The following is a 26,107-nucleotide window of genomic DNA, read 5'->3' on the forward strand; positions in this document are numbered from 1 at the left end:
CATGCTGTACTTCAATTGCGCAAAAAAGTAACGAAGACTGGAGAGAGACGACACCAGACAGAACGCTCTGTCTCGTGTCGTCTCTCTCCAGTCTTGGTTACTTTTTTTGCGCAATTGAAATACAGCTGTACATGCAACTTTTATGGGCTGGGATGTCAATGCATAAATGTGAAGTAGTTGGATGGAGCTGTGAAACATGTTAAAACAGCGCGGTAGAGACGGAACGACAGACGGGACGACAAGGAAGTATTGCGCTGTTTTAAGGACCAGGCCAGTCGGAAATGCTTGAAGCGTAGCGTATCCTGAAGGCAAGTCATAACTGTTTATGCACGGGATCTAAGATTTTGTGAAAGAAAGAATAGGTCAGATGAATGCGCACTTGTCACGTGCGTGAAAATTGAACCACCTGACTTCGTCGCGGAAATGCTCATGATTACTTCTCCCATGTTCGCGCATGCGCTGTTTCTGTATATCTTCTTTTGTGTGCGCTAAAATATTCACTTGATGTCCAGCGCTAGCCGCGTGTATTGTCTGCTTTGTCGTGCCGCCTCTACCGCGCTGTTTTAACATGTTCAATGGATAGGACAGCTCTCTGGCACTGAAAGGGGGGTGGAATGGGACGTTGCAGAAAGTGGTTGCTTTCGAGAGCGGAAGGTGGCATCGGAGAGAGGGGCCAGGTGGGCTGGAGGGGGCGAAGAAGGAAATGTTGATAGAAAGAGAAGTATTTACAAATATGTATGTACTTATGATATTGTCACGTAGCCAAAGACGACGCAGCTGTCTTGAAGGAAAAACAAGTTTATTGGAGTGAACTTGTGCTCCCCTAACAACTCAAAGAACAGACAGGCGGCGAAGCAGCAGTCAACAAAGTGACGTGCGCAGACTGGTGTCGGCGAATCAAATACCGCGGCGTTTGCTCTGCAGGCTTTTTATCTTCCGGTGCGAGTGGTTCCCTAATCGCCGATTTACATTCAGACTTACATCCAGACCGCCGATTTACAACACTGTGGATCGAAGACGATTATTCTAGGCCGGTGACGTGAGGGCGAAGCACGCTCCTTATCTGAATGAGATAGCCCATGCGGAAAAAAATGAAGAGTGGAACATGCGCTTCGCTTGGGACACACATAACAGAGCCGGGTGCGGCCGGGCAGTAAAAACAAACCACAAATAAACAAACCCGATGCATGGATCGCGGCAATATGCAATATAAAAGATTCGGTGTAGGGATGAAATGCGAAATTGGGGGCAAAAAATAGCCGTGAACAAGGTGGTCGCGAGCCAGTTGACGAGCTTGATGGGCCCGAGCGATAGCAACGCGAGCGTATTTAGAGGGGGAGGCAGGAAGTAGCGAGTCAAAGGCAAAGCCGGTTGGCCGCCAAGCAGTATAATGAAATGTGGAGAAACCCGACGTGTCATTGCGGGAGGTGTTGTAAGCTAAAGCGACGAATGGCAACTCGAGGTTCTAATCTCCGTGGTCATAAAAGACGCACATGGACAGTATGTCGGTTAGCGTCCGGTTCAATACCGACAAAAATACCGTATGTTTCTAGGGGTAGGGGACCTTGTCGCTGTTGTTGACATGTATTGATAAGTGTAAACATTGCAAATTCCAGCACCTACAGCTTTCCCGCCTTGTTCACGAACATAAACAACGTCCACGCTCAACATCATTTAAAGGTCACGCTCATAGATAGCCTCATATCATGGTAATGGCTCTTTTTTGACAATTGAGACCCCTACGCCATTATTCATCATCAGCTGTGTCCACGTCTACTGCAGGGCAAAGGCCTCTCCCCTAGATCTCTAATTATACCGGTCCTGTGCTAACTGCGACCAATTTATCCCCGCAAACTTCTTGATCTCGTCTGCCCCGCTAACTTTCTGCATCCCCCTGCCAAGCTAACGTTACGGGAGTAGAAGAGAGCGTAGTGGGTGAGGAAACCAAGGCGTGTTAAGAACATATTAGTAGAAATTAAAAGGAAGAAATTGGCGTCAGCAGGGCACGTAATGCGAAGTCATTACGTGACTTCGCATTGGTCATTAAGGGTAACCGTTGGTCATTAAGGGTAACAGAATGGATCCCTGCCCCATTAAACGGTATTAAATAATGGCGCCATTCCCATGTGCCCATTCCCAATTTCTGACATTCTGAAACTTGCACGGCCCATGCGGTATAGCAAAGCTGTGCGCAATTACCGCCAATATGCATAAAGCTGGCTTTCTGATTCCTATTGGGTCAAATAAAATTCCGGTTTGTGACCCAAAGGTACACGCCGCAGCTACGATAAGCAGGGACGATAGCATCTTCCGCCAGAGGCTCAACAAAAATTCTCCGATTTCCGTTGGCTACGACGCCAACATACCCATTCGAAGCAGCGCTCTGAGACGTTCAACTGGAAGTTAGTGCTTTCCCATTCACAGCTCATAGAAGGTGCCTACGTGTCCGTGCATTTTGTTTTAAAGCAAAAGTTGTACCTCGCTGATGGCGACCGTCACGTCACCATAATGTGCTGTAGTAAAGCCAACTTTAGACAATAAGTATCACGAAACGATGATGATGATAAACGAAGGCACTTTCAGAGCCTCGGGAATACAAAGCCTTCCGTGGCCGAAATCTAACCTGGGCCTCTCGCGTAATGCAGCCGACGTCTGTCCAATGAGCCATTCCGAAACGGTCGAATCAGTTTCGATTTGAAGCGAAGCTTTCTTTGTCTTACTTATGGCGACCGTACCATCAACAAACCTCGGCGGGCCACCTACAGTCCCAACGACAGCGAACGAATCCCTCACGAGAAGTATGAGCGTGTTAACCATCGCTATCGTTAGACGAGGGGAACTAGTTTTTTTCGTCACCATCACAGAAACCAATCACCTAGATCCGAAATCGCAGCAACATAACTACGGAACCATAAAGAGGGTTCATCAGCGCTGCCTGCGCTCTAAATTCGGAGCTGTAGTGTATAGTATCCTGTCTCCTCCAACAGAATGCGTATGACCGCGTGCCGTTAAACGTGAGCGGGCAACCCCTAAATTTAAAAACTCGGCCTAAAGCGTAGAGGTGGGAACTTTCAAGCGGCGGCATATCTTTCCTGGCTTCCCGAGCTTACCTCCACTCTTAATGAATCGCTGCGCGCAAGTTACGCCTTGCCGGGCCGCAGAGTATCCAAGCTTTGAGCGGATCGAGCTACGATGCAGAGCTTCGGGGCATCCGAATTCCTGGCGAAAAGCTGCTTAAAGTAAGCAAGGGAACCACATTCGTGCTCCGCCAAGCGGCACAAGTGACGCTGAACGTTCGATCCTGGGGCAGACGTCAATTATTATCAAGCTTACGAGGACTTCTACTTCTCCAAGCGTGATAAAAAACACGCTTGGAAGGACCGGCGTGTAAAGGGAAAGTGTGGAAGTATGCCGTGAATGTTCGTCGTGTACAGTCGGGTGAATGACAGGAACATGTTAGCAGAGTAAAAGCGCATTCAGGTGAATCATCGCTTTTGCAACCATGCACTGCGTGTGCTGTACACGCTCGTACTTTTACACCGACCCAAAACTGAAGGAACTGAGCACATAAGGCGCTACGCTTTTTTTTGGTACGTCTTCTTTTAACTAATTACACGAGTGACCGTGAATGTCAATAAATATATCGAGTAACATAACTAACGACTTCTTAGACGGTGCTTCAAATGCCCCTAAAGATTTTGCTAAATTTGAAAATTATTTTAAAAAAATGAAGGAAGCTCTAACTAACGCGTAAGACTTGAAGGTAGCGAAGCTATACGCAACCTTCACGATCATCACGATAGTTTAAGTCCACGATTGCAGCCGATTTGCTTCTTCCTCGCCGTCGCAACGGCCTTGACTCCATGTGTGCTGCTATAAGTGTGAGCTTCGTTCATTTTTTTAAAACTAAAAATCCTTAGACATCACCTTGGAGGGGCGTACGCTATGACGTATCTTTCTCGTTCCGATCAAGTGTTGCCACAATTACGGCGAACTCTCCAGTCTTTCTCGTTTCGAGCAAGTGTTTCCACGATTGCTGCGAACGATGGAGCTTTTTTTTTTTTGACAGTTTTGGCCAATCTTGCTAAGTGGTTATGCTTGGCTTGACAAACGTGCGGAGGTCCCCGCGAAGCACGCATACGTGACCGCTCGGCATTTTGTTGCTTTTAAATGCGAATGCATTTATTAGCCGGGGGTTGTCTTACTCCGTTGGCCAGCGTGCGCCTGCATTCCTCCAGCGCGAGCGCACGTGAGCGCGCGCCTCGTAGTTCTGCCTTCGTCGTCGTCGTCGTCGTAAATGCGAATGCATTTCTTAGTCGGGGGCTCGAGACGCCGTTGCCGCGCAGCTGGACGCGGCTATGGAAAGAGTGCGCGTGCGCTCCAAACCCTTTGACCCCATAGTCTTGGTTGGCGACTTCAACGTTGACGTGCGCAAGAAGAGTGGCGAGTGGCTGGTCGAGTACATGCAGACCAGGCACTCTATGCATTGCCTCTCTGCCGGCTTCGACACGTGCCCCACTACCATTCACGGGAGTTGCATTGATCTGGTCTTTACGCGAAACTGACGCGCGTATGCTTCTCAAAGACCCTTTGACCGTGCACTTTAGCGATCACAAGGCAGTGATTGTGGCCGTCAGGTACAACGATAACACAAACAGGTGCTGATGAATAAATGATTACGTTCACACTCTCGTCATTAATTACGCCATTACTCGCAACACACTCATCGGTGCACCCAATGCATTCGCATTTCTGCACGATTCCCTTCGGGGAGGTGCGGGGGAATTTTTTTTTCATTACCTGGAGGGCGGTCGCCGCGATTGACGCGCTCACGTGCGCTCGGAATTTTCTTAGTATTTTTAACTGCGCACACGAAAAATAACGATTTGATAAACAGCTTCTCTGTTAAAATTCTCCATAAAGCCTAAGGTGGGAACGCCCTCCCACCGCCGCATTAGCGTGCTGTAACATCTGAAATTACGCAATGACAAACCTTTTCCTATAACTTTCTGTGGAGCTGGTTTTTATAGCCGGGTTTTATTTATTTGTTTATTTTCACATCACCTTCGTATTAGGTTTATGGCATGCGTCATCGCACCACAGCTTCTAAAACAACTGTGTTATACTGCCTCATAACACTACTGCAGCTATTACGACAGGCTCATAGGTTAGATTTCGTTCGTATAATGTGGCATTTATTCTACGTTGTTCTTTTCTCTCTACTTTTCCTGCACCAAAATGCCAATGTATTTTTAATCTCCTTAACAGTTGTGTAGTTCACCTTCTCGGAACTACCTTTAAATCGCGGTTCTTGAGGAAGGCACCCACTTCCCTCGCATGTATTTGGCTGAACAGTAATCAAGTTACCTAAAACTACTTCAAATCGTTTTTGCGTCCCTTCGTGAGGCCAAACATCCGCCCATCAATTTTGAAATACTTGACTAGAATGCGCTCCGTTCTTACGCAGCTTGTTGTAGCTTATAAAAGTGAAGCAGTACCCCTCGTGCCAGACAGTTTGCTTTCCATTATCTCATTTTTATGCTGGTACAACACTAGGGCGTTCTCCCGCCTCGTTATCCGTTATGAATTTCTCTTCCTTTTTGTGCCCGTATGGAATGCTTTTGCTACTTCACTGTTCGCGTACTTCACAGACAGTTTCTCAAGCTTTCTTCCCCACTGCTTCTGCAAGATGGTCATGTGTCCATGCAACATAAGTGTCTATGAAACTTAAGTGTGTCTATGCAACTGAAGAGGTGTCAATGCAACTTAAGTGCCCGCCTACCGTGATGCGTCGTTCTTTACCGATTGATTGATTGATTGATTGATTGATTGATTGATTGATTGATTGATTGATTGATTGATTGATTGATTGATTGATTGATTGATTGATTGATTGATTGATTGATTGATTGATTGATCTATTTATTGATCGATCGATTGATTGTGGGCTTTAACGCGCCGGCGCTGCACAGGCGATGAGGCGCGCTGTAGTGGAGGGCTCCGGATTAATTTTGGCCACCTGAGGATCTTTAAACGTCGCCGAAATCTGGAAAACACGGGCGTTTTTGCTTTTCGCCTCCATCAGAAAAGCGGCCGCCGCGGCCGGATATCGAACCCGCGTCCTTGGGCTCAGCAGGAACACGCTATAGCAACTGATTCACCGCGGCGGGTAAGCAAATTTTACTTCGTGCTTTTCGTACTTGAAACAACCTCCTAAAGCCCAACAGCCAGTTAGAACTTGGAACTTCTCGCGTACTCCTCACATTTTCGCGCCTTCATCACAGGGCTCATTCCTGAACACTCAACATTACATGCCAAAGTTAGTGACACTACGAGTAAAAGCCGACCGATTGATTCCTAATAGGTACCGTCGTAACAATTCCACATCTCAACTTTTACTCTTCGCCGGACAGCAATTAGCGATGGTGCATAATATTTCCCCCAAATTTAACGCTCTTTCTTCAAAGCAATGCTGCAAAAATAAGCGAAAACAAGTTCTTACTCTCCAGAGCAAAAAGAAATTGAGAACGAAAAATAATAAACAATTAATATCTGTGGAATGCGGGTTTAAATAGCAGAGTTATACTGCTCTTCGGCGCATTTAGAACGCCCTGGGAGGTACCAGAAAAGGCAGCCACATTTTGTTGGTTTCGTAAACCATCGTCTGGATATGTGTTTACACGCCAGGTTTGTGTCGAAATATGGCATCATTTAGTACGACGTTATAAAATTGCTTTAAAGTTTTCATGTTAAAATGACCACAAGCATATAATTATGCTCCTACTCAGGCACATATCGCGTATGCAGCCAAACGGGCGTACTCAGTCAGCTTTACCAAACAAAAATGAGTCTGCAGGTACAACACTGCATGAGGTGTACGAATAACACATCGGCAGTTTTCTATGCCTCCGGGTTGGTTGCTCAGGTTTTGGCTAAGATGCTCCCTTACTATTGATCAATTAAATAATTAAGCAATAGCCAATACTAATATATACAAAAGCATAGGCAATTAATTAAATAATTGCTTCATCAATTACATAATATTTACAAATTAATTATTAATTGATTGATTGATTGAAAACATTTAAACACTCAATAATGCAATGTAACACTAGTATTTGATTGATTGATTGATTGATTGATTGATGATTTGATTGATTGATTGATTGATCGATCGATCGATCGATTGATTGATTGATTGATTGATTGATTGATTGATTGATTGATTGATTGATTGATTGATTGATTGATTGTGAGTGAATGGTAAAATTCTTTTCACTTTTCGCTAGGGACGGCTTGGTTGAAGCAGAGGGCTGTAAATGCTGCTATTTTTTTCGTTGACATTTATTTCCCCCTAAATTTTATTTATTTATTTATTTATTTATTTATTTATTTATTTCAGTACTATTCATTTTAGAAGTATTTACAGAAAGGAGCAAGGATTTAAACAATAACAAATTCGAGCGATGATGCTACAATTTCTGCAAAATTTACAGTTTGAACGTTGCAAGGTCGTGGATGGATGCAGGATACAATGTGGGCGGAAAGGCAATTCCAGTTCTTTCTTGTTCTTGTGATGAAGGAGCCACTGTAATAATTTACTAGCAAGATGGCACCCCTACTTTGAAACTATAATGTAAACGAGGTGAAATTTACAAGGGGGATGTAAAAAGCTTCTCTTTTAAGAGCTATTATAGCGATACATATTGTCACGAAGCCAAAGACGACGCGGTTGCCTTCCAGGAAAACAAGTTTATTGGATCGAACTTGTGCTCCTTTAACAACTAAAAAAAAATACACAGAAGGCGAAGCAGCAGTCAACAAAGTGACGAGCGTAAGCGAGCATCGGCGAGTCGAATACCGCGGCGTCTGCTCTGGAGGCTTTTATCTTTCGGCGCGATTGCTTCTCGAACCGTCGATTTACATTCAGAACATTGTAGATCAAACAAGATTATTTTAGGCTAGTGACGTAAGGGCGAAACGCCCTCCGTATCAGAATGAGATAACCCGTGCGGCATTAAAATAAAGAAGGAAACACGCGCTTCACTTGGGACACAGATAACACAGCCGGGCGCGGCCGGGCAGTAAAAACAAAACATCAACAAACAAACCCAATGCATGGTTCGCGGCAATATTTTTAAGAACAGGAGAAAGCATTTGCGTGGTTAGAAGGCGACTGTGGGTGCATACCTTCCTCCTGTTCGCCTCCTGACGCCGCAGGCTCCCCTGTCGGGTGAGAGAGATCCCTCGGAGCAGACAGCGAGCGATGCGTCCGCAGGTCCAGCCGATGAACGCCAGCGGAAGGAGGTACATCAGCAAGAACAGGCTGGCGTAGTAGCCCCTGCACAACGCGTCTACTCATTATTATCACGCCATGCATTCACTAGGAGCTTCTTCCGCTCCTGTGTCCTGACAACATCCATCAACTCATCTGGACAGCAACAGGCGGATGCGGTGACAGGTGCACCTCCCACGACGCATACACAGCCTCTATTTCCACTGGACTCAATTTCCAATTTGGTCACCGACATAGAAGACCTACGGCGTCCCACGCACACACGTATGCCACCGTGCAGATCAAGCACCCCTGGTGGGCTCACCTATCGCGAGGATGTGGCGCTACGGAGGATTCGTGTCTGTGCGGCACTCATACCAGCTGTCACCCACACCCGGCCACCCGATCGATTGGCGCCATGTGGCCTTACTTGCCCATATTGCTCCACATCGGCATCGACCGCAGATATCCACACTCTTCAGTGGACTTGCCGTGGTCTACAGCGCTCCTGAAATCGGAAGCTAAACACTGTGAAACTGTATGCAGACCCATGTTCCGACTAAGAACGCCGGCTCTGGATGCCGTATCACCACAGGTTCTTGGACTTCAATGCAGAGAACGATAGATTGATTGATTGATTGGTTGATTGCTTGATTGATTGATTGTTTGATTGCTTGCTTGATTGATTGATTGTAGGTCTTAACGCGCCGACGCAACGCATGCGATGAGGTGATACGGCTCTTGATGCCGTATCACCACAGGTTTTTGGACTTCATTGCCGAGAACGATTGATTGATTGATTGATTGATTGATTGATTGATTGATTGATTGATTGATTGATTGATTGATTGATTGATTGATTGATTGATTGATTGATTGATTGATTGATTGTAGGGCTTAATGCACCGACTCAACGCAGGCGATGAGGCGCGCTGTAGTGAAGGGCTCCGGATTAGTTTTGACCACCTGGGGATCTTTAACGGGCGCCGAAATCTTGTACACACGGGCGTTTTTGTTTTTCGCCTCATTAAAAAAAGGGGCTGCCACGGCCGGGACTCGAATCCGCGATCTGGCGCTGCCGAGAACGACTTGTTCCAGTACATTTAACAGCAATCTTTTTTCTAAAATAATGGATCTCATCGGGCCTATCACTTCGTACCTTGGTGATTACAAGGGTTACTTAACGGGAGGCTATCTACAAAATCTCGCAGCTCATTGCTGCGTTAGAAAATACTGTACATAGCCCACATCCCAAAGGTACTGTTTAATCGACTGAAGGCTGTGGTTTTGTGGACTAGAACAAATCGAACCCGCTCTCGACCCTGTGGTCTGCTCGAATCAACCGACAAAGCGAACCCCCGGAGGAAATTTTTTCTTTGTCTCCCTTACTGCAAAGTTGAACGACTTTCGCTACATTCCGCTGGGGGCCGCCACTTCGTCCGTCTCCACCGGAGCGTAGTGACGCGCAGCAATTTCTGTGACGTTATCTAATCGCACACGCCGACGGCTGAAAGCGTTCTCATCCCTCGGCATACTAGCATGTGAAGAAACTTTGGTATATTTGTGGTGAGGAAACAGTGACAAAATGGAAATGCGCTAAAGAAGTAGAAAAAAGTACACGAACTGTAAGGCCTCTTTCCGCGCGATATATACGTATTCCTTGCGTGGCTGAAATTACTTAGATATAATAGCAAATGTTTGCTTTGCTCTTAGCGTGTATAAGCCCGCGAACAAAGTTTGCTTTCCTCTTAGCTTACATAGCCCGAGCGCCCTTCTCTAATGCGTCATTAAACATTGCGCAGACCACTTTGTAAATGAGCCACTGCCCTCACGCGTGCGTAGACTGATAGTTCTTACTGTTTTGCACGACACCGTTTTCTCTGGTTAAAATATTGGGCAGAATTTCATATTTTTGTTCCGTTTCGGCTGCAGAGAGCGCAGAGCTATCCTGTTACATCAAGAGGGGCGACTACGCTTGACCTTTTATTGGTATTATTTTTTGGAGCAGTCCCCATTTCCTGAGAACTTTACTCGCGTTGGAGCTGCGTAAAAACGCAGGTCTTGCGCAAAACGTTGACCCGAGAATCGCTTATCCTCCGTTTCCAGGAGAACGGGGTGAACTTTTTGCGAACACTCGCGAGAGCTGTAGGAGGAGCCAAATCAGAGAGTGTCAAACTTGGGAGCAGAGGCGCTACGCAAGGCTTAGTCCTCTCTCCATTTCTTTTCACGGTTGCGATCAACGAGATAGACGGGCTTCTTCATAGTGTATACGCAGACGACATAAATCTCTGGGTCACGGGAGGTAGCGACGGCCAAATTGAAGAAACGCTGCAGACGGCCATTCATACAGTCATACACTAAGTATCCGCCAGACGTTATTCTATGTTTCTAGGGGAAGTGAATGAACTTTGTACGAACCCTCGCGAGATCATAGCCACTCTTTTTGGTTTGCTCATTTTCGTAGTAGTTGGCAGTGCCCTTGGGATGCGCACACTTTTCAGCACTCGGTGAAATGTCAGAAAAATTTCTTGGGAACTTCAAGGGACCCGGAAAAGCCTTTAGTAAAAGTTACAAAAGGCCTGTATTGTCGCGTAGCACCAATACAACGAAGCAATTCCGTTGAAATTATTGATCTACATTCAGTATTAGCTGCGCCAGAACCAATTAAATGCACCTCTCCCCCCTTGCCGATCGATTCCTCTTCCCTCTCTGCTGCTTTCAGAACAGTTGGAAACACTGGGAATATCCATGTGACATCACGACGCTCGACTTCCGTTCTGCGCTAGCTACATTCCTGCGCCTTGGCACGCGTCAATCGCTGCGGACCCGCCTTTGTCTCGGGATTGCGCAGGGAGGAGGAAGAGCAGCCGGAAGCCAATGGCAGTGACGTTTCCGGCGGACCTCGCCGGCGATTGGGCGAATCAGGGTAAGCCTCGCCGTTGCGTCAGCAGCGATCGGCTCGCTGCGGCGTCGCGCTCATCGGCCCAGAAAGGCTAGCTTCAAAAATTGTTTACAAATTATCCGTACAACGTATGGGGCTCACACTTAGCTCAAAAATCCCCCGTTATGCGTTCTACCACCTGAATGCATTTGATTGCCACCTTCACAAAGCTTTTCTGGGTACCTTAAGTTTGCTGATGGGTGTTGAAGGCGCTAGCATGGAGATTATCGATGTCTTCCTTACTGCTACGTTCTATTTGCGTCTCTTTCTTCGCCTTGGTATCCTCGTAATTTGCGCGAAGTACAGCGGCAAGCAGACTGGCCGCAATTCACAAGGAAGTTTCCCCAGAGTCAGAGCTCTTCCTCTCCTTTGGGTGCAGCTGTTCTACTCACGGGCTGTCTAGTTCACCTGTCACGCGGCACGCAGCAGGCTGATTCTTGTTTTACGACCATGAAGCCATCACCATCTTAACTAACGCCAAGCTACGAGTACCGGTTGACGAGGTGGGACCTCAGAGCGTAACCTTCGAAGCATGGCGAGCTGTCCTAACTGGTACGGATTCATAGGGTAGTAGGAGGCTGCGCAATAATTTTGATTACCTGGGAATCTTTAATCCTACGCTTTATGGACAAGTGCCGCAAGAAAGATTGGAAACGGAAGGGGTCACTAACAGTTAACGAGCGCCGAAATCTAGGCACGCGGACGTTTGCGTTTTGGCCTACTCCACAAAAGTGGCCTTCGTGGTCGGGTTAAAATCCGCCACCTTGGATTCGGCAGCACGGAAATTCAGCCAATGAGCTACCTGATTTACAGCTCCAGTCCCACCTAAGCTACAGTACTGTTACTGAAGGTACTTTTGATGTCACATCATCACGTGCAGCTCAGCAAATTCCCTTCATTTACGCGTCCCTAGTTAACTATATGCAAACGAGACGTGATAAACGTCTAAATTCCTTTAAAGTAAATAACAATCTAATTTTCAATGAACCAAATGGGTTCGATCTTTTTCGCTTGCCATCCATGTTCGGAAAGCGCAACAGCTGCTCATTTTTTTCGGACTTTATAGCCTTTATAGCTGTACTGTAGAATAGTGCGAAGTAGATGAAGATGGTCGTTACTGTGTTTATGGCGGGCTTGCATTATGGATCAAGTAATTTCAAAAGCAAGGTCCACGATTAACAGTAGCAAGCACAGAACAGAACCTTGTATTTGGCGAAGGTGTCTTCGTCCCTGTTAACAAGATAGAGCGCAAATAGGATGAGAGAGCAACAAAGAGATGAACACTAACTCAGTTATTAGTTAGTGGCCTGTTCGTGTTTTTGTATGTTCTGATGCTCCTTCCTATTTGACATATTTGAGTCGCTGTATTTTTCCTGTTTGTTTCGTCGCCTCTGGTATTAATTTCGTGACGCCGAAAACTGGTTTCATACTTGTATCAAGATGTAACAGAAAAGCGCTGTCATCTGCAGCGACCACTCCCAAAACAAAGCTACCAAGACAGCGGCTTCCAGAGTTCCTTTTCTATGGTAGAAAAAAAAGAGTCGTTATTAGGTCCATCGCAGCAGCCTTCACGCCTTGCTGTCTGATATAAGAAATGTTTTGTTACCTCTTGTCCATTGTTATGACCCTATATGTGTCATGTAAGATGTTGCTTCGTCGCTCATACAATCATACAGACGTCAATAAGCGTGTCCGGCAGATCGACACATAAGAGGTAACGAAAGAATATTGAAAAAGACGGCACACAGCCTGGCATCGACTGCAGGTCGGAGAATTGGGCCCGTTCAATAACAGCGCACTTTTTCTATCAAGAGAACACCTTCTTAGATGTATTTTTTTTTTTTCACATTTCTTGTGCTCTCGGCTTTTCTCTATAAAACATCACACTACTGTTACAACAGCCCCTAATAGGTGTATCTACTGGCGCATTCGATTGCAGTGTTTTCTGGTGAAACGTTTGCAATGAGATTCGAAAAAGTCACTGCTGTTTAGTGAAAAGGCATTACACCTTTTGTGTACAATGCCGCATGAATCGACGGCCAATTTCCAAGTATTGAGAAGTGGCACTGTGTCGTCAAGTCTGCGTCAAAAATAATCAAGAAGACGAAATTTCGTTTCCCGGAGAACTCTTTGTAACGCTGACAAAGCTGTCTTTCTTACTTCACACAAAGACTGAACCAGTTCCATCGAGACGAAAGTAAAGAGATCAGCGGCAGGGAGGATTCAAAGCATGTTAACAAAACAGATCGTATAAATAGTTCATCGGCTCGCATTACAAAATCTTTCATTTCTCGTTCAGAAGCTGGACACCTGCAAGCTTAAGGAGTTGCATGAGTAAAGCGTTTCTGTTTTTCTCGGGGGTTGACATTCTTCTTCTACAAAAGGAGGCTTAGCGCAGTCACGACGCGGACGGTGACCTGACGGCGTCTTTGTCATTGCTGCGCTAAACATTCTATTGTAGCCATGAACAAACTGGCCCTACAATAGCTTTAAGTATCTATTCCCCGTCTACTGTGTCTTTTTGGCCGAAAGGTGTCTCGTGTCTCATATAAGCATGGCTGCGTGGGCGGTAAATTCGGGGCAATGCACTTCGATGTATTTAACCCGACGGTTGCTTTTGTGTATGGAGCGAGAAGATATATTTGGCTCTTTCCGTTACATGCCAATTACGTAAAACTAAATATATCTCATAATACTCCCGATGACAGTCTGCAGCATTTTGCGCTGAGGCCTGCTGGGGACTGCGTATGCACAACGTATGGTACCTCTTCAACGCTTGCGACAAAGCATTGTGCCTGTCATCAATCAAACTTTTTTAGCGATGACACGTATTAGCATTCCCCGACGACGTTGGAATTCTCTAGGACCTACGGACGTCGATTAGGGCAGCTCCTTTTGGATTTCCATCGGTTGTTGGCTATTCGTTGATAGGTAGTCAGGCTATCCGCATTTCTTCTACTTTTGCAGACGCGCGTACACGCAGACAAGCTCCTCAGTGCAACAGTTGGTGTATTGTTTTAGAAAGAAGGCTCGACCGAAGTGTTTCCTTGAGCGAAATATTTCCTAGGGCAGCGTAGAAAATATTTCCAATGGTACCTGGTACGAAAGTTGTGTGAGGCAGTTTAGCTTGCGCCGTGGGCGAGTTTTTACGTCAGAAGCGCCGCTGTATAACATACAAAACAGCGATAAAGCACTGGGACCGTCTATATATTTTGTTTGAGGCTCTTAAACTTGTGTCCTCAAACTCTCAGCAGGACATTCGGTCATTAATTGTGCATAGGTTGAAAACTGTTTTTATTGACGACAAATTGTCCTTTGTCTGTAACTATTTGGGCCAGTGCCCATGTATTTTTATTTATTTCCGATTAGTTATGCCCGAGCGAGAGACACACACACAGAAAGAAACATTTAGTGGGCTTGATAGAGTGACTGCAACCCTAATCCCGCAGACAATGTGTTACCCTAACTGTCATTGCCCGAACCACCAGGTGTGTCTGGTCCTGCAGTCCACAGCTGGCCACAGATCAGGAAGGCAACCGTCATTGCTTGGATCGTGCTGGTTTTCTCCTCAACCTGATTTCATAATCATTTTAACAATTTTTCGTAAGTCTGGATTTCAATGACAAGTTCTTGAATGATTCCCTTGAAGGCACAGAATGTCCCTTGAAGAGGAGCAAGTCAGCAAGGGAGGGGAGCAATGGTCAATCGGCACTCGCCTCCTGAAGCTGGGATCGAGCGTGATGAGGCAGCTTCGACGCGAGATGCTGCCGTAGTGGGACCACAGCGTGTCGGACTCTGCGCGTGCGGGCTGCAGGAAGGGAGAAGCCAGGAGGCACGGCGCAGCCCACACGGCTAACAGGATGCGCTTGGCCCGCGCCTTGCTCTGCTGGGCACGGGACACCAGAGGGTGCACAATGGCCAGGTACCTGCGGCGGAGAGAAGAACGGGGCTATTGTATCAGCGCGTTAAGGTGAGTTTATGACAGTATGTAAGTTTATGAGAAGGTAGGAAGGAAGTTACAGTACAGGAAAGGCAGGGAGGTTAACCAGGATACTGTCCGGTTGGCTACCCTACTTAGGGGGGAGGGGATACGGGAAATGAAAGGGAAAGAAAGGAGAGCGGTACATATTAAAGGAGAAAATGAGAGGAAGAAAAGTAGGAAAAATACAAGGCGTGACCATGCCAACTACAAAGGCAGTACAAAGGACGTACACAAAACCAGAAAATGCACAAAACTAAGGTGGTACACTGATGAAACTGGCGAGCTAAGGGCACTGCACAGTAGTAATGTCCCTACAATCGTTCAGACAGGCCCGTATTGTCGAAGTTTATGAGAGTTTCGCGAGCAATTAGCCCCAACAATCCCCCCACTTATTACCTCAATGGATCACCTTTAACTGACGTTACTATCTATAAGTATCTTGTAGCCCATATTACCAATAGCCTCCCTTGTGAAACGCATGTGAAATACATTTCTTACAGCGCCAATCGCACGTTTGGCTTTCGTCGTCACGACGGTTCTCTTGCTTCGTCATCGTTGAAATTAATATTAGGCTGCGTCTATTCCCCCGGCAACCGTGAGAATTACCTCCGGGAAATTCTCACGGCCTAAAATTTGCTGAGGAATATTACCTCCCATCGTAACCGCCCAAAACCGAACAGAGCGTATCCCAACCTTTCGTACCATAACCTACCCAAATCCAGCCCAACTGCAACAATCCTTACCTAACCCACCCCAACGACACAGCATACTATCTATATTTAACCTAATCCAACTTATTCTTGAATTCCTGTGCGTCGATCTTCTGATATAATAATGACCAGGATAAAAAAGCATTTATAAAATCACCATGAGTGAAAACTTCAAAATTTCTGAAAGCTAAAAAAAAACTTCGGCCATGCGGGACTCCAAGCTGAGCCTTCTCATTTAAAAGAAAGTGCTATAACAGAGCGCAACAGGAGCACCTGTAGTAAACAGTTTTTAGGAAATAACTGTCCCAGAAAATCTCCTGGCGGCGTGCTTAGCCAATCAGAGGCGACTGCCCTGACAAATTCCTGACGGTAATTCTCACGGTTGCCGGGATAACAGACACTACCTTAATATTATACAAGACACTCGTTCGACCGGAAGTCGAATATGCCTCATCCGTCTGGGACCACCGTACTAGATCGCTTACCTTAACTCTAGAATCCCTACAAAACCTTGCTGCTAGGTTAATTTTATCAAACTATGAGAGCCTTGCCAGTGTCACAGAAATGAAAAAAAAAAACAGTTAAATCTTGATGACCTCTCTACAAGACGCATCGTTTCTAGCTTGTGCACATTTAACGAAATTTAAAGCACAAATCAAATTCTTAGACAGACGCTTTTTGCTGGCTCCCCTTATGTATCTCCCCGTATTGACCACAACTCTAAAGTTGGTTTACCATTGTGCAGATCTAAGCATTATCATGACTCTTTTGTTCCAAAAGCCAGCGTGCACTGGAACAGCCTTCCCGCTTCCACCGTCTGCATCCCCGAGCCCGTCATCTTCACGTCGGCAGTTTAGGATCTTGTTCATTCATTGTAATTTTTGTTCTCTTCCCGCTCCACTGCGTGTTATTGCTGTGTTTTAGATGCGAAGCATCTCATGGTCGGGGCTATGTCCCTCCCCTTGTCGTTGTCGTTGTTGCGCCGTCCACACCCCCACTGCACATTCTCGGCTTGCTGAACGCCCGGTCCCTTCTATGGCTCCTGAAGCGACAGTGTTGCCGGTGTCTTCCTGAGTAGTCTCCCTGAGTAGTAAGCGAAACAGCCATGGGGTCAACGGAATTTCCCATTTTGTAGTTCCGGTAAATGAAAAGTTCGGTAGTTACCATGGAAACCGAAGGGTAAATATAACGGTAGCTACGTACCTCAACCTCACTGAAACGATGAACTGAAAACTAATGGGCACTTGAAGGGACCTCATGCCTGCTTCGCATTCTACTCAGGGTTCCACTACGGGAAGATGGTGTAATTTTTTTTTCATGATTACCCCACTCCTCTCTGTAACGCCTGAAGGGCTTTGAGAGTGAATAAATGAAATTAAATTAAATAAGGACTTGTTCGATGATCAGTTCCGGACCGTCTGAGGACTGCTAGGGCCGCGATCCGGCGCTCGAAGGTGGTCCCGCATGGTTCGCGGATTATCAGGTACTGGTAAATCCAGGTCACCGATGGAAGGTTCGTGCATTGTTGTGCAGAGGGTCCCCAACTGACATTGAAGTTTCTAGTACAATATTAATACCTTAAGTGATCGTCAACACTACTCGGAAGCCACTTTCCTATTAAATGCAAACTTTGCATTCTTAACAAAAGAATAAGAGAGCCATGTCAGATCCGTGTGAAAGCGGCAATCTGCACCCTTGGTGATGCTGTTGGACACAAACAATGGGGGTAATAAGTAGGACAAAATGCAGTGTGAGTACTGCGGGTGATGATTTCTGCCCACCGCAAGTAACCCTGCCATGGGGTTTCTCCGGTGTGCAGAAAGTCTTGCGATAAACGTACGGCCTCAGATAGCGAGTGCCCCAATCGTATTCCAGCGACTCAGCTGCTACGAACAAGCACCAAACGAATAAATTAGCTATCTAATCGACTGCATAAGAGATACAAATCGACGCTGGTTAGCGTTACATCCAGACATCGCGTTGTGTTCACACTGCAGACGGCTCAAGACGGTGTGAAAACTAGTTTCCCCTCTTTTTCACAAGAGAAGATTTCTCATCACAACAGAAGCCGGTACGACTACTAGTTCCAATGCAGCGTCAGAAAGAGAAATGCACCAGCACACAAAAACACATGGCCAAGTCCTCACAACCCCTTCCTAGAGGCCTCAGCCAACCCATTGGGAAGAAGCCCTCGGCAAGAGTTCTAAAGAACGCGAAGTTCCAGAGAAGCGTGCGTATGCAACAAGAGTACCCAGCGCCGGCATTGAGGACCTTCTGTTCCCGAAGGGGCCTGCGGCAACCCAACGGGAAGTCTTCGCCCATCTTCTCAATTACCTGGAGACGACTGGCCTCACGCAGCGGCTGTAACCTGGACTGCAGTGTTGCTGACTGATGTGCCTGGACTGACAGCCCCATATCTTGTTCTTTCCCCTCTCTTTATATATTTCTCTACATCTCTAACACTCTATTTTATCCTTTCACTCCCTCTCTATTTCCCTGCTTCCGCTCTGGGTTGTATGCAGGTGCCGAGCTCAAAAATATCCCCAGCGGACTTCCTTTGCATTTACTTTCCCACAAACCACAAAGGACCACAAATGTATCACTACAAAAAAAAAAAAAAAAAAAAAAAAATCGGCGTCCTTTTTTTGACGTCAGCCCAATCACGTGCAGGTCAGTCAAGTGGCAATTTCTCGTCGCTGGTTGAACATCGTCATCACCCTCGAAAGAGGGGGAGTAATACTTCAGAAAGTAAGCCAAATCGGGTCATCCCGATGACACTACTGCAAGGCGCATCGCAAGGTCAACGATTGCTCCAGTAGCGCTCCTTACAGTTCCTACCATGAAACTGCACAGGCCTGCTATGCAAGACGACTGACGTTGTGTACCCTTGCTGGCAATCGAAACATCAGCAACTGGTCACTCTTTTTCAAGAAACCGGTTAAAACGGCATAACCATACGGGTGTGCAAGGGCCATGCATCGCGTACCGCAAGAGTGGCAGAAAGAACATACCGACTGCTTCAAAAAAAAAAAACGTTTGCATACCCGAGGCTTATAAGACCAACATATAGTAAATGCAGCCAGCGCTAGGGGTGCAAGCTGTCAGAACATAGTGAACTATGGAAAAGGCAGACAATTTTAGTGGTGTTTATTCCACCCACCCACCCGCATTTCTTTTCGGGAAAAATAAAAACGGGAACGTTGGACCTTAAGTTGGCTTCAATGTGACCTAAAAATATATGTAAACAAATACCCGCGCTGTATCGATAAGAAATACGAAAAGAAGTTATGCCTTGATCTAGAATGATAAGATCCGCACATGTACTTCAACCAGCTTGAGGCGAAAAGCAACAACTCTTTTTCGAGTCCACCGCAAAGATAATAAAACATGAACACACTAGCGCAAGAATCTTGCTCCACTGGCTACGAGCTGTCACGGCTTTCACTTGGCGACTCGTCGGTCACCGCTGAGTTGGAGTAGAGCACGACATACTTATGCACCACGCCATCGTTGAGCAGGTTCTGCCGTTTTTATTGAATAAACCGAACCGGTTAGCCTCGCCAGGTGTCCAAACGTGCGTAACCTGATAAATATTTCATGGAAATAGCACGTGGTATGTCTGTCACCTGCTTCCCAACGGCAGTACTTGACCATAAACCTGGTTATGCTCCAGAGCCTTGAGATAACGTTGCCCACTTTCAGGCTCATGTGCTTGGACAGCTGAATGGAATACAAAACCAAACGTCCCTTCCCTAAACGCAAACGGAAAACACGCGAAGCTAGATGGTAAGCCCGCATTGCACAACGACATTTGAGGCTGAGATTCATCGAATGCACCTTATAGATACATCTACGTTTGATGTTGCTTCTATTTATGTAACAAATTTTTATTGTATTTATGAATGTTTTTCTTAATTGTAATGTGAATTTCTGCTTTATTAAAATATTTATTGTTGTTTGAATTAATGTAACCGTTGAATTTTCGTTTGCCCACACTTAGTATTTCATTGTTTTATTTTTTTACATTTTCTTTCATTTCTTAGTTGTTTTTTTACTCACAAGCACGTACCCGCCCAACCGCTTGCTCTTCGGCCGAACGAATCATCCATGTCCTACCCATACATCTGCAAACATGAATTCGGGTCGTCGTCATCATCATCATCAGCAGCAGCAGCACAGCTCCTTAAGGTGGGTTTTATTGTACGGCGTTTCACATACACACATCGCATGTTCAAGTCAGTTATTTCAAGCTTCGCTTCAAAAGTGCATCAAAATGCACAATCCCCTTGTGTGCGACCTAATGCTCGCAAGATTGCGCAAACAGCCGGGATTTTGAAAGAAGGGCCGTGTACGTACACTTTGTGTGGCACGCTCAACTTCTGAAAGGACGTTGTACTACAGGAGTCTCCGCACGTCGTGTAAGTTATCAAACAAAAATCATGCACTCCTCCCGTCTAACGCGATGATGGTTGAACGTGAAGCTTTTTCATTGTGGATTCTTTAGGTGGCCAATCCCACACTGAGCGTATGTGCTACTCGAAAGGTACCCAGCATTTTTCTAAAATACCCACAGTCCGTAGGCCGAATGTTTGGGTTTGTGGTGTGCGGCGCAAATCAGCGCCTGCTGCTTCGGGTTCGCGGCGACCATTCCCTCCGACGGACTGGCTTCAGACGTTGGTCCATCTATCAGTACGATCGCTAACTCACAAAGCATATGTATTGCAAAATCATTCTTTCCTGCTCAGCAGTCAGTGAGTGTCAGTGAACAGCATTAAGAGGGCTGCAAGAATGCCGTTCCCAATGCATCTTTCCAGTACTCATCTTCAACCAAGCTCTGTGGACAGTTCGAAGCATGCATGAAGCATGCACGAAGCATGCATGAATTTTCCAACGACAAAGACGCTGTCTATTCACTAAGTTCTTATTAAAACGAAAATATAGTTAAATCAGAGCAAACCAAAGTAAACTTTAGAAAATCAAACCGCAAGGCGTACGCAACACACAAAACTTTTCATATACGTTGACAGATTCCGAAGTGGTCTTTGTATAAAACTTACCAGCTTGCCGGGCTTTGATTGTCATGCATCTTGCATCTCATAGGGGTGGTCGCCTTTTGTGCGCTGAGGTTACTTTTCATGCACACACCATTTCTTCCTAATAAAATTCAGTTACTTGACAGCCCCCGAGTCATTGCTTCTTATTCGTACCCTCCTCCTTGTAAGCTTTGATCAGTATTAATGCATTCCAACCCAGTTTGCGGTCTTGTCGGTTCCACACACGCTAAAGCACACACGCACCGAAACGACCAACGAATCAGATGCTGGCCACTAGGTCGCCGCGACACTAGGTCATTTGTCACATGATTTCATTATTCTCGCGGTCTAGGCCTACAAAATGCTTTCTCGAAGTTTCTTGGTACGCGCGATTTGTCTTACTCATGGGGTGTGCGCTTGGTGTCGCAAGCCGAACACCAACAGCAAGGAGCAACGAAGGTTGCGTCAGTGAATGGACACACCCAAAAACAGAGCTACAAGTTCAAAATAGGTGCAGGCTGTGCTGAAAAGACACTCCACTGCGTCATTCCAGAATTTAGGGAGACCCGGAGGGGACGAGAAAGACAAATGTTGTCGCACGCAAGTTGGACGAATGGGAAAAGGTCCGCCGTACGTTCCCTCTGAGGCATTCGCAAACACATCGCGAACGCAAACAATCGCAAGCGCGCGAACGTCCAGTGCGTTTGCTTACTAACGCTGAGAACTGAAAGACGCGTTGACCCGCGGGAAACACATTGAATGATTCCCGTGAGCGAACCATTTTCACAGCACCTGCAACGGAAGCTGGACAACATCCGAGCAAATGTTGGGCAGCGCTCCTCTCTCGACAGGATAGCGAGAGACCGAAAAACCACGCAGCAATAAGAATGGAATACACTGAGAAAACGTCTTCCGATAGATGCGGCTGCATCTCTTCAGCTGCGTTTTTTTAAAGTGTACGCGTTAGATGAAACACCATTGAGTTTATTCGTAGTCGTACTCTTCTTTCCCGCCATTTCCATATACTTAAAAAGTACGCCCGAGCCTAGAGTGAGGCCTTTGTTACCGCGACGTGGTTCTCATCGGATTCTCGTAATGCTGGGATGTTGAATAGAGTGCGGCGCGCGCCAAAGCCGAGCTGGCTTCGGTAAAGAACAGCCAACATAATATGGTACGTGAACTGGTTCCGTAACGACTCCTTTGATCTTAACAACCTGCGGATTCAAGCTAGTTGGTTCTCTATGATAAATGAAGGTTAAGCTCAAAAAAATAAAACTGAATAAAGGCGTGGCAATGCCTGTTCTTCTCAGTGAGGTCTTTAATTCAGCGAGTTGTTTTTCTTTTGTGGAACTTTTGCTGATTACTCTCTTCTAAACAATTTCATCAAAGCGGCAGTCATCAAAGTGAATTTCTTACGCGAGAAATGGGAGTCCTCCTTAATCCTGGTTTGGTAATACTGCCTGGGGCGGTTCTCCAATGCTCAAATTAGAACATGAAAAAACTGTGGTTGACTCCTATTTCATAGGAATCGGTAAAACACGAAAGTGAAATGTGCAGCGAATTCTGCGGCTGAGCATGATTTGCGGGTCGGCGGTTGTCTAGTGGGTGGGCTTGGCGAGCGACGTTCTGCAGTCAAGTCGTTTAGGCAAAGGGTTACCGACGTCGTTTCCTCGACGGATATAACATCAGTGAAATCTTCGTGCATCCCGGCATAAAACACTTTCGCGTTAAAATTTAAAACCCGAAAACGAACAACCCTAAGTATAACGTACTTTTTAGTACTAAAGGTTGCTTCCCCGCAAGAAAACCCTGTGTGCAGGGGTGCCCCCATTACAGGCCGCTTGCTTCGTTCTACTGGCGTCATTTCCATTACGGATATGACGTCATTGAAATCTTTGTATCTCTCGGAATAAAACACTTTCGTGTTGAAATAAAGTTTGATCATCCGGCAAAATATGCAATTTCTTAGTAATAAATTCAGCCCTATTTAATGTTTTATCTTTGGTCTGCGCGTATAACGGCCGATGATAACCTGTACCATACATTTACCAGAAGTATAACAATATTATTAATGAACTTTATTTCTGCCCCAAAAGTGTGGAAGAGCAGCTTGAGCTAAAGTTTTCACGAAACGCTTAACTGACCAACATCGCCCCCGCCTGCCCTGAGGTGTGGCAACAGCAAACAATGACGCAGTTAATAACGGTAGCTAACAAAAGCAAAATTACAAGCAGATAATTTGATTCCTTACATAAATATTTTACATCACCATATAATAAATAAAATCAAAGATATTTTGTTATCACCTAATGGTACCCAGAGTAATTTCTGCGTAGTGCATTTTAGTACCTGCAACACAGTTCCCGGAACCCATCAGCGAAACATTGAGTAATGAAGTTCTAATCCTGGCTAAACTAATCTCTCGTGAGGAGGCGGACCGGGCAGCGCACGCGCTCACCAGCCGCGGGCAGGGGCTCAGCTATTGCGACGTACTAGCCGCGTCTTCACAGCAGGCTCTAATAAAGGTTGTTTCTCTCTCTCTCTCTCTCTCTCTCTCGTAAAAAAGTGAATATTCTGATGGAGAAATGACCATTAACATGACTGTAAAACTACACACACACACTAGAAAAAGCCGTATATGCGGTAAACAGAACAATCCACGGCTTAACCACCAAGCTAACGAGGCACCTAGCAAAGCGCTGTGACGTGAATTTCCAACGAAGTCGTGAATTTCTAACGAAGCTTTATCTCTTTGTTCCTGATGCGCTGCGGGACTTATGGTGGGGATTTTATCGGGCACACTCCCGTAACCTAAAGCTAATTTCAGACCTTCAGCTAATTTCTGTTTCCGTCATATTCCTTAAAAAGCGCTGCAATGCAAAACGGCGCATAAATTTTAGCGGGACGGAAAGTATTATTAGGAGAAAATGTGTGTACGCCACATTCACCCCACTGACGGCCAATTTTTAAAGCTGGCGTTAGCGAACTAGGCCGACTTATTCTTACGCTTTTGGGAAGACAGTAGTCCAGACTGACGTAATTCGTATACAAGCTAATCTGCTGGGCCGGCTAGTCTAACATAACGAGGATCTGCTGTATTAAGAAAGCAAGGGATACGATAAGCGCGGCAAACCTAGAGCCCCGAATGTTGCAGATGTTGCACAAGTACTCTACAATAATACAAAAATAAAATTGAGGTGAACGCTTGCTCAGCTGCAAATGACGTGGACAGTGTTGCTCCTGCTCCAACTGTTGGGGAAATGTGTTCGGGTCTACATGACTTGTCAGCTGAATTGTATCCATGACTGGTCAGCGAAACCTTGACAGTTGCAATCGGAAACGTGGCGGGAAATTTAAACTCAGCGATCGGCGCCGCTGCAGTGCTACTTTACAAGCACCAACTTATACATCGAATACAGGCACGGAACCTGGCCTCGAAATTCTAGTTATAATAGGGCGACGCAAGGATTCTTGTTGAAGCGGAGCGGTGGAGCTAAGGACAGCAATCAATCAATCAATCAATCAATCAATCAATCAATCAATCAATCAATCAATCAATCAATCAATCAATCAATCAATCAATCAATCAATCAATCAATCAATCAATTTTCTAAGTATAAAAAAGAGGGTTATACACAGAGAGAGGACCCAAAGTCAGAGTCTATATCGGGAACTGCTTCGCTCTTAAAGTTGTACATTGCGTTACACGCAGAAGACTCAAACTGAAGAATTCAACTGCAAAACTGGACAAGGGAGGTGGGGAGGAATGGGAAGTTCGATTGACATGAGGAATGCAAATTCGAAAGCTGGAATAAATTTTTCTATATACGCTGAAATAAATTATTCTTCCACTGTCTGGCCACCTAAACGATGAATCTGAAGTAAAGAAGTAAATCCCCGGGAAAAAAAATTAATTCAAGAGCTCCGTATAAATTATCAAAGAGGAGTGATATGAAATAACGGCTAGATCAGGAAATGGAGGCGACGTCTCATGCATGGTAGATGGGAGCTCTACCGATCGATCACCCACGTGCTCGATTGAATGCCTTGGGATCAAAGACAGGTGGTTGGCTGCGAAACTGCAACGTGAACGCTTCGAAGGAAAAAAAGCGACGTCAGAGGAAAACTCATTCAAAAGTGGTCTCAGGAGCGCAGTGGAATACTCGAAAGGTGCTTGTATCGCGCAGAAGTTCTCTTGTTTGGAAAATTTGTCGTGCCATTTGCAGCACACAGCTAGGTAGCCGCTGTAGTGCAGTTACACTTGTGTGCAATGGGGCAGCAAAGTAAACCTTAATTCCTGTACAGTATTTGAAATACGTACTCTGCAACAACTCATATAATCCAATTTAGTTCTGTCCTCTAAGCTACACATAAAATCAAACATTTAAACAAAAAAATTCCGGGCCATCTTCACTAACGTGAAACCTGGGGAGGGGCAAAGCATGAAGTGTACAAGTGTATTCCTGGAGCCTCGGCGTTTTTGCCAGCGGAGGTGAAACCTTTGAGGGGTAGAGGTATACATCTTGTCTGTAAAAGTCTCGTTTCTTTGAACCACGAAATGCTCCAGCGGGAGGCGTAAACGAGTGTCCCGGTGTTTTAGTCCCGCGACTACTCCAAACGAAGGCTATGACGACGACGACGACATGAGACGCCAACAGCCCAAGCCCCTAAGGGGCTTTGCCCGTAAAAGTTCGAGGACAGAACTCGCATAGGCGATGCTATCGCAGGTTGAAACCGATTAGAGATAAATAAAGTGGGCACTGGGCCTAAATTGGTTTTAGGTAAAAGACAATAATCTTGTGCGATGAAAAAACTTGTCCAAGCCTTCGACATATTTTTCTCCCATACCAAACCAGAATGGCCGAGTGTGGCAGGCCTTACACAAAGAGCGTTTTTTTTTTTATCGACACAAAATTGGGTTTTTTCTAAAACTACTCTCGACCCAGTGCTCATTTTATTCATTTCTCATCCGTGTAAATATGTGATAGTTTCGCTCATGATAGTTTTGCCCTCGACTGTTTTCTTTGGGTGTTTGTTTTTATGTACTGCTTGTGAAATGTATACAAGAAGTATGTGCAGTATGTGAAACATGAAATCTGAAATCTGCAACAACCCAACGGCGCTACAGTGTCACGACGCCATTTGACACGAAACGCGCAACTCACG

At 45.8% G+C, this 26,107-nt stretch overlaps 1 protein-coding gene across 1 annotated transcript in view; it reads right to left on the reverse strand.

The window, feature by feature from the left end:
* LOC144141517 (galanin receptor type 1-like) overlaps positions 1 to 26,107 on the reverse strand; it is a 190,732-nt gene that overhangs the window by 8,380 nt on the left and 156,245 nt on the right. The window contains exons 2-3 of the mRNA XM_077673065.1: positions 14,933 to 15,142; positions 8,191 to 8,341 (exon numbers count right to left, since the gene is read on the reverse strand). Of these exons, the coding sequence (XP_077529191.1) occupies positions 8,191 to 8,341; positions 14,933 to 15,142 (361 nt within the window). The remainder of the gene's footprint in view (positions 1 to 8,190; positions 8,342 to 14,932; positions 15,143 to 26,107) is intronic.

Source organism: Haemaphysalis longicornis, unplaced genomic scaffold, assembly GCF_048455015.1.
Source record: "Haemaphysalis longicornis isolate Haplotype H1 unplaced genomic scaffold, Haemaphysalis longicornis Haplotype H1 scaffold_6, whole genome shotgun sequence".
In the NCBI taxonomy this organism is placed as follows: Eukaryota; Metazoa; Arthropoda; class Arachnida; order Ixodida; family Ixodidae; genus Haemaphysalis; species Haemaphysalis longicornis.